At 42.9% G+C, this 12940-nt stretch overlaps 1 protein-coding gene across 1 annotated transcript in view; it reads left to right on the top strand.

The window, feature by feature from the left end:
* HMCN1 (hemicentin 1) overlaps positions 1-12940 on the top strand; it is a 209674-nt gene that overhangs the window by 61495 nt on the left and 135239 nt on the right. Inside the window, exons 7-10 of the mRNA XM_034064292.1 lie at positions 2645-2765; positions 3324-3587; positions 3849-3993; positions 12094-12215. Of these exons, the coding sequence (XP_033920183.1) occupies positions 2645-2765; positions 3324-3587; positions 3849-3993; positions 12094-12215 (652 nt within the window). The remainder of the gene's footprint in view (positions 1-2644; positions 2766-3323; positions 3588-3848; positions 3994-12093; positions 12216-12940) is intronic.

The following is a 12940-nucleotide window of genomic DNA, read 5'->3' as shown; positions in this document are numbered from 1 at the left end:
ATACCTGTTATTCAAGGGCAACTGGGAGGGAGGGAGGGATTGCGAGGGTTTTCCCTTATCTCTCTGAGGAGGGACTTCCCTCCATACCTCCTTCTCTCTCCTGTCTGATGGTAGGAGGGAAGGGGATCCATCACTTGTTCAACCACTTCCCTCTGCCCCTGCCTTAGGGTGTGGCTCCACCAATCTATTTCACTTTCACATTCGCTGATGGCTCTCAACCTTTCTACCTCCTCCCTCAGTTCAACCACCTGCCTGAGCAGATCATTCATTTGCTAACAGAGAACACAAGCAGTGTCACTGGCTCCCTCCAATACAAGTGCCAGGCTCAGGCATTCGCTGCAGCCAGAGACCTGCACGGCTGCATTTCTGCAGGAAGACTCAGTCTGGATACCCACATTGTTGCACACTACAGCTCTTGATCGTGTTTTAACCCTGATCTATCTGGTCGATCAATTGATCCGTCTACATCTCTCCACACAAACAAGCACTCCTTCCTCCTCCTGAGCTCCAGGTGAGTCCTCTTGAGGAGGTGGTTAGCCCGCTTGCCTTCCCATGTGAACTGCCTGCGCAAACTGCCTCAACCCGCTCTGGTCGCTGCGCTCCCTGGGTAGATTTTCAACCACTCATAGCTGGTGCCACTCCTCCTGTCTCCGCCCCCGGTGAGTCAGCCCCTAGGATAGGCTGAGCTGCCGGCTCCTGGGCAACTCCTGTCGAGGACTTGAGGCTCCCTCCTCAATGGCTCTTGTCGCTCTGAGGTGAGGCTCCCAGACGCTGATCTCTCCCCACTCTGCTCTGGAGTTGCAGGCGTCCTCTTACAAGCTACTCACTTCAGCAACTATGATAACTTCTATGAGTAAACCAGGTCTTAATTAGGCTTGTACAAAGAGCTTATATAGAAATTTGTCACTGGAAGTGCAAGAAGTTATCATTCTAGTATGATAACAAACCATGGTGTACTAAATAGCATTAGCCACTGCTAAATCATCTGGAGAATTATAAATCCAAGAAGATTCCACAGTAATCCACAAGCAAGTGTTGGTGTTATTTTAATGCTCAGTGAATTCTTTAAATCACAGCTTTGAGTAATATAAAATGCATAGTATGCAGTCCCATTGCCTCCTGAGCTGCAGAACACCTCTAGCTGCGTTGAGGTATTAGAATTATGAGGACATCAAATATGGACATGTATTTTATAATTAAGTTTTCCTTCCAGGTCTGCTTTATTACAGATTTTTCTGAGGTGAAAAGCTAGCCAAATAGAAGCAAATAGAGGTTGTTTTAATCAAGTAGACATCAATTTGTCATACTGTCTAAATGGCTGTTCCTAGAGAGCTAGTTACAAGAAACAACTGCTTAATATTCATATGCAGCTGTATTGGAGGTGGTTACTAAACTGAAGAAATTGTATATTTGAGAATGGATCAGATAATACTCTTTAGATAAAGTTCAGTGGAATTATTTCATTTTAATACTTATTTTCTTTCACATTGCAAGTCTCTTCACAGCCTCTTGATTCTTGCTGCACTTCCCCCCTCACACCCCCCATTCCTCCCCACTTTGAAATTGTCCATGGTTTTGTCATTGTTAAGTCTGTAAAAATCTAACCCATGCTCAGTGCAGTGCAACAGTGGTGGGGTTTTTTTTTGGGTGGTAGCTGTGTTTGTTTTGGCTTCTCCCCTCCCCAGCACTCTAAGGGTCCCTGTGCACTCTTGGCAAGTAGCAGCTGTCCTTTTTCTTTCTCAGCACAGAATGGCAGAAAATAACATAAAGATAAATTGAAATAATTGTAAAATTGAGGACTTGCATAAAAGCAACTGTACCCTCAAACAATAAAGCTCAAACAACATAAAGCTAAGCCTTTTCAGGAGTGGGTGGACAGGTAGGGGTTGTTTGTGCGTATCCCAAATACACCTCCTTCTCACCCCACCATTAAACCAGAATGATGACCTGGAGGTGGAAAGTAGAGATGAGAAGTACTTATGTATCCTGTGATTTCCAATTGAGACATTGGCTGGGAAAGAAATGAATAATTAATATACAGTATTGATTGAAGCTGTTCTCTCTTCACCCATTTTTCATGAAATGCAGTGCCTATGATGTCTGCACATCCCTCATGGGTAAAATTAACTTTGTGTATGTTTAAAAAGGGAGCTTACTTATAAATGAAAAGGTAAGATAAATTATCGTAGTACTGGAAATAAATTACTTATATATTATCAGCAAAAATTTTACACTAATTTTCCTGTTGACTTGTGTTTCACTTACTGTTTCATAGTATACTTCATAATGGTCAAAATCCTAACTTCTGTGTAGTCTCTCATTAAAATATCAGGCATGTGACAAGTGGTTGTTGCTCTTGTGTATTTGTGGTGTGATTTATCCCTGAGACAAATGGCATCCTTTTGCTGACATTACAATTGTAGGGTCCAGTATCTAAAAGTAAAACTTTATTAAAGGCATTTTTACTTACAATGTTTGACATAAGCTTCCTTTCTATCATTTTGTTTGGTTTTTTTTTGTTTTTGTTTTTTTTTTTTTAATGAAAGCTGACTTCTATCTACTGAACTCAGTGGCTGAATCAGAAACTCTGCAACTCCTGAAATGCTGATTATGAACATGGTCTTTTGATCTGTTGCTTTTTCAGACCTCGAGCAGTGGGAGGCACTCTGTTCGGATCACAGGTCTCAGCACTATTGACTTTCGAGCTGGGTTTTCTAGAAAGCCAACATTAGACTTCAAAAACACATCCAGCAGGCCAGTGCAAGGTTCGTTTCCATTTTAGTCCATGGTAAACAGTATAAGTTTTTGGGTCCACAAAGTGAAGTAGAACTCTGTAATGGTCTCTCCAGTGAACTTTAAACTTGGGGCTGCTGTTGGTTGGTTCTTGGGACTTGACTATGAGAGCACAGCCAACATTCCTGTTTTATCATACTACAGTATAACTTCCTATTAGCTTCCCCCCACAAAAAAAAAATCTGGGTATTTTTAGCTATGAAATGCTTCCAGATTGCCACACTGTTTCTCTTACTTTTGGAGCTTCAGAAAAAGTCTTTGGCTCTGAGGCACGGTGAGGAGTTAATAAAGAGGCTGCTATTTCAGAAACACCTGTTGGAAATCAGTAATTTAAACCCTAATCAGTGTTGTGTCTCTTGACAGCTAATAAGCAGAGCACAGCTTAGTTTTTTGCTGCTTAGTATGTAAGAGTTGAAGCTGAATGGTGCATTCATGGAGTTGTGAGCCATACATATGGAATTTAACTCTTAAATTTTAATTAGTTATTTATTTTTTTTAGCACTTAAAGTAGCATGTTTCTGTTTTTCTAGGGATTCCTACCTTCGTGCTGCTAAATACCACTGGGATCTTTCTTCCAGCTAGAGTAGACAGACTGGAACTTCTGAGTATTACAGGGGAACTTCTTAAGACCTTGCCTGTGAAATACTATCCTGACAGAAAGCCCTATGGACTGTGGAATATTTCTGACTTCATTCCACCAGATGAAGCCTTTTTTGTTAAAATAATGGGCTATGACAAGAATGATTACCTTTTTCAGAGAGTTTCAAGTGTTTCATTTTCTAGTATAACTCCTGGTAAGAGCTTTTAGCCTGTCTTGAATTTATATTTCTCATATCTAAATCAGTTAAAATTGATATCTATTATTTCTTTCAGACATACAAGTACTTTCTGTGCTGTTTCCTTCCAGTGCTCTATCTTTACATTGTGATGGAAAGCTAACATTGTTTAGTAGCTATAATTTAGTAAAAACCTGAATTTTCCTTTAATAAAACAAAAAGATACAATATATGTTCATAACTATCAATAATCTTTTGGGGAATATTTTCTTTCTTCAGATGCTCCAAAAGTTACAATGCCCCCCAAGACTCCAGGGTATTATTTACAGCCGGGGTCTATTCCTTGCCATGTAGAAAGTCTTATACCTTTTACTCAGCGTTTTACTAAAAGTGGAGTAAAACTAGGAGTGGATCAGTTCTTTAAGTAAGTATTGATTTTATTTTTTTTCCCCCAATGCTGTTTTATTTCTGATTTATAAATTTCTGATTTATAGTCTATGATTTCCATTTATTATTTACTGTTATATACTGCTTATATCCTATTACTTCCATTTTGTTATTTTTGCTGATATTCATTATGGAGGATGTATATATACATGATTCAGGAGGGTGTGTACTACATATTGATGATGAGGACTTACTGGTCCAAAATCCCTCTCAAATGTATATTCTTAAATTGTGGTAAACTGTAATTTATATTTATATTTGTTAAAAGTTTTGTAAAGTAGCATGGTAGCTAGTTTTGTTGATGTTTTGTTTTTTTGTCATTTTCTTTGGAGCACACCACCACCCTCATCCCCATGATGCACAGATTATGTACCATACATTCTAGCATTCAGTAGCAGGTACATGACTACCTAAGACAGTGTGAAATACTGCAGCTTTTTTAATTATTATTTTTAATGAGATGCCATTTACTTTTAGTCATTCCCAGCACACACTTAAGCAGCTCTTTCAATTTTATAGTTATCAAAGCATCCACTTCTATTCCTTGCTTTTCACATATCTGGCACCTTTATGATTATGCTGTTTTTTTCATTTTTGTATTACAGACCAGGTGAATTAACAGATTATCCAAGTTATTTTAACAAAATATATCTCAAGCCAAGTGTTACTGATCACGTTTAAATAGGTTCTAATTTGTCTTGTCTGTGTTTTGTTAATATTGAAGTTCCATACAGGACTTGTCCAGCTTATTAGTTTAATACAGATTTGAGCTGTACTATTGAGTTTTGGTGGCAAGATGTCGTCTTCACTCATTTTTTTTATTTTCTATTCTAATACATATTCAAGAAGTAAATGGTTTGTAAATTGAGTATTATTGTTCTATCTTGACAATTGGCTATGTGAAAATACCATTCAGATGAATATTCATTATGTTCTTGAAGTGAACATACCCAGAATTTGGTTGGGTTTTTTTTCTGTTTTGATTTTAGAGTTACCATGAGCTGTAGTAATAATTGCTAATTTTAAATGAGTAACATGCATAGGAAAAAAATCTCTAAAATTGCAGCAGCTTTGTTTTTCTAGATTTTTGCATCTTGTGATGGTCTAGTAAGAAAATTTGGATGTTGATTAACATTCTAGTGCATTTCTGAGAAGTCTGATTTAGGTGACCAAAACCAGCAGTAAGCCTCTCATTCCAGTGAGAAACCAGTGGAAACTGAGCACTAATACATCTTTAATATCCATGGATTTTAAAATGCATTGTAAATGGCAGATCACACCCACCTTGCAGAGGCCAGAATGAGAAAAACAGTATATGAAATTCTGACAAGAAAGGCAATCCATGTAGTTAACTAAGATAATAACTATAAAAATAATTAGAAAACCCCATTCTGAATCAACTGATATTTGTGGTTGTTAGTCAAGTCCAGTATCTGCTTTGCTAAACCATGAAGGACATATTCCTCTAAGCTATGTGTTAATTAGTGCAGTACAAGTGAATGTGATGTTTTAGTTCAATCATCTGAGCCACAGCCTGTTGCTGGTACTCTCCCAGGTGAAAATGTGATATGGAGTTTGGTGACTTACGGTGACCAAGAGGTGAGGTTAGCTGTGAGATGAATGTCACTGTGTTCTCCGCCAGTGTTTATACAGCTACTAATAGAATTACAGAATAGTTAGGGTTGGAAAGGACCTTAAGATCATCTAGTTCCACCCCCCTGCCATGGACAGAGACACTTCACACTAAACCATGTCACTCAAGGCTTTGTCCAATCTGGCCTTGGACAAATAACTAGAGTCATAGAATCATAGAATAGTTAGGATTGGAAAGGACCTCGAGATCATCTAGTTCCAACCCCCCTGCCATGGGCAGGGACACCTCACACTAAACCATAGCACCCAAGGCTTCATCCACCCTGGTCTTGAACACTGCCAGGGATGGAGCATTCACAACCTGCCTGAGCAACCCATTCCAGTACCTCACCACTCTTACAGTAAAGAATTTCTTCCTTATATCGTCTAAACCTCTGCTGTTTCAACCCATTACCCCTTGTCCTATCACTACAGTCCCTAATGAAGAGTCCCTCCCCAGCATCCCTGTAGGCCTCCTTCAGATACTGGAAGGCTGCTATGAGGTCTCCACGCAGCCTTCTCTTCTCCAGGCTGAACAGCCCCAACTTTCTCAGCCTGTCTTCATACGGGAGGTGCTCCAGTCCCCTGATCATCCTCGTGGCCCTCCTCTGGACTTGTTCTAACAGTTCCATGTCCTTTTTATGTTGAGGACACCAGAACTGCACACAATACTCCAAGTGAGGTCTCACGAGAGCAGAGTAGAGGGGCAGGATCATCTCCTTTGACCTGCTGGTCACACTCCTCTTGATGCAGCCCAGGATACGGTTGGTTTTCTGGGCTGCAAGTGCACACTACTGGCTCATGTTCATTTTCTCATTGACCAACACCCCCAAGTCCTTCTCCGCAGGACTACCATGAACTTCCTTTTTGCCCAACCTGTAGCTGTGCCTGGGATTGCTCCCACCCAGGTATAGGACCTTGCACTTGTCATGGTTAAACTTCATGAGGTTGGCATCAGCCCACCTCACAAGCGTGTCAAGGTCCCTCTGAATGGCATTCCTTCCCTCTAGCATATCAACAGAACCACACAGCTTGGTGTCATCGGCAAACTTGCTGAGGGCACACTCAATTCCACTGTCCATGTCAGCGACAAAGATATTAAACAAGACCGATCCCAACAGCGATCCCTGAGGGACACCACTTGTTACTGGTTTCCAGCTGGACATTGAGCCATTGACCACAACTCTCTGAGTGTGACCATCCAGCCAGTTCTTTATCCACCACGTGGTCCACCTATCAAATTGATGACACTCCAATTTAGAGACAAGGATGTCATGTGGGACAGTGTCGAACGCTTTGCACAAGTTCAGGTTGATGACGTCAACTGATCTGTTCCTGTCCATCACTTTTCGAGCCCCGTCATAGAAGGCCACCAAATTGGTCAGGCAGGATTTTCCCCTAGTAAAGCCATGCTGGCTGTCACCAAGCAGCTTGTTGTTTTTCATGTGCCCTAGCATGCCTTCCAAGAGAATCCGCTCCCAGATTTTGCTGGGCACAGAGGTGAGACTGACTGGTCTGTAATTCCCCGGGTCATCCATTTCCCCCTTCTTGAAAATGGGGGTTATATTTCCCTTTTTCCAGTCATCAGGAACTTCACCTGTCTGCCATGATTTTTCAGATATGATGGCCAGTGGCTTTGCAACTTCATTTGCCAGGTCCTTCAGGACCTGTGGATGGATTTCATTAGGTCCCATGGACTTGTGTACATTCAGGTTCTTAAGATGGTCTCGAACCAGATCCTCATGTACAGTGGGCCCAAGGTCTAAGTTTTCACAGTCCCTGTGTCTGCCTTCCAAGACTCGGGTGCTGCGGTCAGAGCCATTGCCAGTGAAGACTGAGGCAAAGAAGCCATTCAGAACCTCAGCCTTCTCCAAGTCCTGTGTAGCCAGTTCTCCCGAAAGCTTCCGGAGGGGGCCTACATTGTCCTTAGTCTGTTTTTTAGCCGCTACATACCTATAAAATCCCTTCCTATTATCTTTTACATCCCTTGCCAAGTTTAGCTCCAATTGGGCCTTAGCTTTCCTAACTTGGTCTCTAACTACCCGGACAACATCCCTGTATTCATCCCAGACCACCTGTCCTTGTTTCCACCTTTTATAAGCCTCTTTTTTCTTCTGAATTTTTCTCAGCAGCTCCTTATCCATCCAAGGAAGTCTCCTGGCCCTGCTGCTGCACTTCCTTCTAGTTGGGATGCAACACTTCTGAGCTTGTAGCAGGTGATCCTTGAATATTAACCAAGAGTCTTGGGCCCCCTTACACTCAAGGGCTATATCCCATGGAACCTTGTTAAGCATGTTCCTGAAGAGGCCAAAGTCTGCTCTCTTGAAGTCCAGGGCAGTGAGCTTACTGCACGCTCTTCTCACTGTCTTGAGGACCTCGAATTCGACCATCTCGTGATCACTGCATCCAAGACTTCCCTGGAGAGTCACATTTCCAACGATCCCTTCCTTGTTGGTGAGCACGAGGTCAAGCAGGGCACCTCTCCTCGTCGGCTCCTTTGTTGCTTGCAGAAGGAAGTTGTCTTCCACACAATCGAGAAACCTCCTGGATTGCTTGTGCTGGGCCGTACCGTCGCCCCAACAGATGTCAGGGTGGTTGAAGTCCCCCATGAGAACAAGGGCCTGCGAGCGTGAGGTTTTTCCTATTTGTCTGTAGAGTTCTTCATCCACAGGTTCCTCTTGATCAGGCGGTCTGTAACATATCCCCACAGTAATGTGTCCCATCACCGATTTCCCCTTAACCCTGACCCACAAACTTTCTTTTAACTGATCACCTGTCCCCAGACAGAGTTCCATACTCTCTAGCCTATCCCTAACATAAAGGGCAACTCCCCCTCCCCTCCTACTGTGCCTGTCTTTTCTAAAAAGCCTATAACTCTCCATTCCAACACTCCAGTCAAAGGAGCCATCCCACCATGTTTCGGTGATACCTATTATATCATAGCCGCGTAGATGTGCCCACATCTCTAATTCCTCTTGTTTATTCCCCATGCTACGGGCATTTGTATAGAGGCATCTGATCCGAGCTCCAAATGAAGTCAGCTCAGTGGCTGGAGCGGCTAGAATATTACTACATTGCTCAGAGTATTTATTCTAGGTGTTGGCAACTGACTGGGTGTGTTGGGATGGAATGATGCTCCCCTCCCCCAACACAACTAGTTTAAAGCATCCTTGACAAGTCTGGCAAGCCTCCCAGCAAAGCCACTCTTCCCTTTCTTTATCAGAGCAGTTCCACCAGCCCCCAGTAGGCCTGGCCTACAAATGTGGGCCCCATGTCCAAGACACCCAAACCCTTGACTATGACACCACCCTTTTAACCATTTATTAACCTGTCCAATCCTCCTTGCCTTTGGAAGGTCCTCCCCTGTGTCTTGGAGAATTGTTGAAAAGACTATCTGAGCTCCAGAACCCCTGACCACCTCTCCCAGAGCTCTGTAGTCCTTCTTTATACTCCTCAGGCTACTACTATCTATATCCCTAGCACCCACATGTATCACTAGAAGCGGGTAATAGTCTGGGGGACTTACTAGAGCAGGCAGCCTCTCTGCACCATCCCTGATCCGTGCCCCAGGTAGGCAACACACCTCCCTTGCGACTGGTTCAGGCCGACAGATGAGCGTTTCTGTCCCTTTCAAGGCAGAGTCCCCTACTACTACAACCCGCCGCTTTTTCCTGGCAGCACCAGTAGAGATCTTCTGTACCAGTGCACCAGCCGACTGTTTCTGATGCAAGTGCATTTCCTCATCAGCCCCCTGCAGGACAGCAAAGCGGTTCTGGGTGGGTACAGCAGATTTAGGAGGAAGCCCCTTGCTTTTAATTGCTCTCTTCCTCCTTTGGTTCTTTTTTTTTGTTACTAATTCTCAGCTTCCCTGATCAACAGCTTCCTTCTTTCCTCCATGAGTTAGAGGGGAATCTTGAGGCCCCTGTGCTGTTTGGTCCTGGAGCAAGCAGTCCTGCTTCCTCTCAGCTTCCCTGACATCTTGCAGCTTGCTGACAGCATCCCGTAGCTCAGCCACCTGCTGGAGGAGGACCTCCATCAAGGAGCAGCGAGCGCAGCCCTGCCCATTCTGCACCTTTCCCTCACCAGACCAGTGCAGGCACTCTCTACACTCCAAGCTCTGCACCGCAACCTCCCCACTTACGGGCTCTGTCTGGGTGCCTACGCTGGCCACCACTGGGGCAGCTGGGGCAGAGCTCCCAGACCGGACCCTGGTCGTACAGTGAGTGCTCACCATCCCGCTCGCCTGCCCGCGTGAACTGCCACGCAAACTGCCTCGACCCGCTCTGTTTGCCTGCTCTGTTCGCTGCGCTCCCTGGGTAGGTTTTTAACCACTCACAGTTGGTGCCGCTCCTCCTGTCTCCGCCCCCGGTGAGTCACCTCCTCACGGTAGCTGAGCTCTTTGCAAGTCCTGTCGAGGACTTGAGGCTCCCTCCTCAGTGGCTCTTGTCGCTCTGTGGTGAGGCTTCTGGACGCTGATCTCCCCCAACTCTGCTCCGGTGCCACAGGCGTCCTTTCTCAAGCCACCCCCCTCAGCAACTAGGATGCAACTTGTCTAAAGGAGCATGCTTGTATTTTCCAAACCGACTAGGTGAACACCTTGATCAGTAAATTGCATATACTGTATAGTGATTTAGGTAAATAAAGGACTTTGCTGCTGAGTTGTCCCAATAATAAAAGTTACAAAGAACTGTGTGTAGTTGCTGCTTTTTCGAGTCAGTGGCAAAGTGTGCAGCATATGCCCTGAGGTGTGTGTTTGTCATTGCTGCTATTGTTGCATTTAAATTGTATATCTATTTTCTAATAGACCACTGCAGGTCTCTGCCAAGCTTTTCCCCTGGACCCATTTCCTTTCATGCTTGTATTCTCAAGGCTTCCATGTTAGACATCTGGTGTATAGCAAAAGTCAGGAATGAAGAATAAGATTACATGACTTCATTTTTAATATACATTCCTTGAAAAAGAAATTTTTCTTTTTACTTGGAAGGAACATTACTTTAATCTTTAGTGTTGGCAGTTATTGCCATGTCCATTTGCCATCACTGCACTGTAGGAAGTCATAGATTTGATTTATGATATGTAATCTAGGATAAGTGTGAAGTAAGAGAGAATTAGTAGGAAGCCATTTAAGGTCACTATATAATGTTTTCATTTATGGTGTAGCTGGATTGTGTGTGTTATGGTGCTACAACATTGAACTTTCATACATATTCCAAGTCTCTTTCTCTTGTTCTTTTTATATCCTTTAGTGATTTGATTTATCTATTCAGACAAACAAAAGAGACTTAAAGGGTTCACTAATTCAGTGTTTTCCCATAATGAAGCAATTACTTGCCAAAGCTATCACAGCTATTTTTGTTCTCATCAGTTTTGTTTATATGCCATAGCAACAGGCCACACGGAGTGCTGGGATAATGCAGAACAACCACTGTTTTTCTCATTTATGCCATTATCTGTGTGTCTGTTGCACCATTAGTTGTATAACATGTGGGTTTGAATCTTGAGGATCTGTAAGAGCATGTGTTTTTAAGCACTTGTAACCACCAGTCAATGTAGTTATACTTTTATCTTCTTGACTTTGACATTGTATGTAATACATGGTGGTGTTGCCTATCAGCTTGGCCTTGCAGTGTTATACAGAAAAGCTGCAAGTGTTTACATAAATTCCTGTTATACTTTCTTGCTCACGTTTCTTCCCCATTTTCTGTCTTGAATTCATCAATCCTATGTTGTGCTGGTTTTTTGTATGACTAGACAATCATTGTGCAGAATATTAGATGAGCATAATTATTGCTGGTAGTTAATTTCAGGGATGCAGCCAGAAGGGCACCAGTTAGAGTCATCTTCATGCAGATACTTCACAATTTTTTGGACTGTAAATGTTTGTGGTGCAGGTAGTCCCTGCAGTTTATAAAGTACAGAAAGCTCTCTCGATGTAGTCACCTTGTAAGAGGGTAGATGCTTCCCTCCCCACCGTATGAATCAAGTAGCTGATTATGGGGGAAAGCAGATTGTATCTGGTAGAGAGTGGGTCTCCTTTATGTGTAGCCACTATATGTACCTCCGAGTTTGAGAAACTGAAGGATGAACCCTTGTTTCTTTTACAGGTAAGAGGCACTTGCTTAATACCACATACTGGCTCTAGGTAGGAACTTGTTGGTATTAAGGAAAGGTATTTTCTCAAGTAGTAAAAGAACAAGTATGAGCAGCTGAGTGACTGCAGTTACAGTGGTTTTTGTTATTGTGTGATAACCACTGGCATTTGTCAAAGGCATGTTAGTAGATACGCATGTAAGACATTCTGCCAAAACCTTTCTTAGTACTTCTATGCATTGTCAAGCTGCTTATGTCATGAAAATCTCCTGTGTCTATAGTCAGGGAACCAGGTTCTAGTACTTTTTGATTCTTTCAGGATTTTAGTGATTCTGCCCTTTTTTTTATCCTCCAGAGAATCATCTAGTATGAGTTGGGAAATTGCCAAGGTCTCCTTGTCTGATGAAGGCTTTTATGAATGTATGGCAACTAGCAGTGCAGGAACTGGACGTGCACAGACATTTTTGGATGTATCAGGTGGGTAGTAGTCCATCCTTCTACAATGAAGTACATTGTGCTGGAACACTTAACAGAGAGCAGTGTCACTGAACAAGATACATTTCCAATTCTAAGTATATTTTTAATTAAATTGTATTTTTGTATTTAATAAAATATATATTAGTGTGTTTAATATTTTCTCACTCATGTACACAAGTGTTCTGTTTGTTTATTCAGCCTGTTTTAAATATTCCCTTGCTTATATTTTGAATAATTCCCACTATCAGTTGGACTAGATATTGCCTGTAAATAAGAAATTGAAATCATAGAATCATAGAACAGTTAGGGTTGGAAAGGACCTCAAGATCATCTAGTTCCAACCCCCCTGCCATGGGCAGGGACACCTCACACTAAACCATATCACCCAAGGCTTCATTCAACCTGGTCTTGAACACTGCCAGGGATGGAGCATTCACTACCTCCCTGGGCAACCCATTCCAGTACCTCACCACCCTTACAGTAAAGAATTTCTTCCTTATATCCAGTCTAAACCTCTGCTGTTTCAGTTTCAACCCATTACCCCTTGTCCTATCACTACAGTCCCTAATGAAGAGTCCCTCACCAGCATCCCTGTTGGCCCCCTTCAGATACTGGAAGGCTGCTATGAGGTCTGCATGCAGCCTTCTCTTCTCCAGGCTGAACAGCCCCAACTTTCTCAGTCTGTCTTCATATGGGAGGTGCTCCAGGCCCCTGATCATCCTTGC

The sequence above is a fragment of the Melopsittacus undulatus genome, chromosome 6, assembly GCF_012275295.1.
Source record: "Melopsittacus undulatus isolate bMelUnd1 chromosome 6, bMelUnd1.mat.Z, whole genome shotgun sequence".
Lineage (NCBI taxonomy): Eukaryota > Metazoa > Chordata > Aves > Psittaciformes > Psittaculidae > Melopsittacus > Melopsittacus undulatus.
Note: the sequence above shows the minus strand (reverse complement) of the source record. Positions and strands in the feature narration are given on the sequence as shown.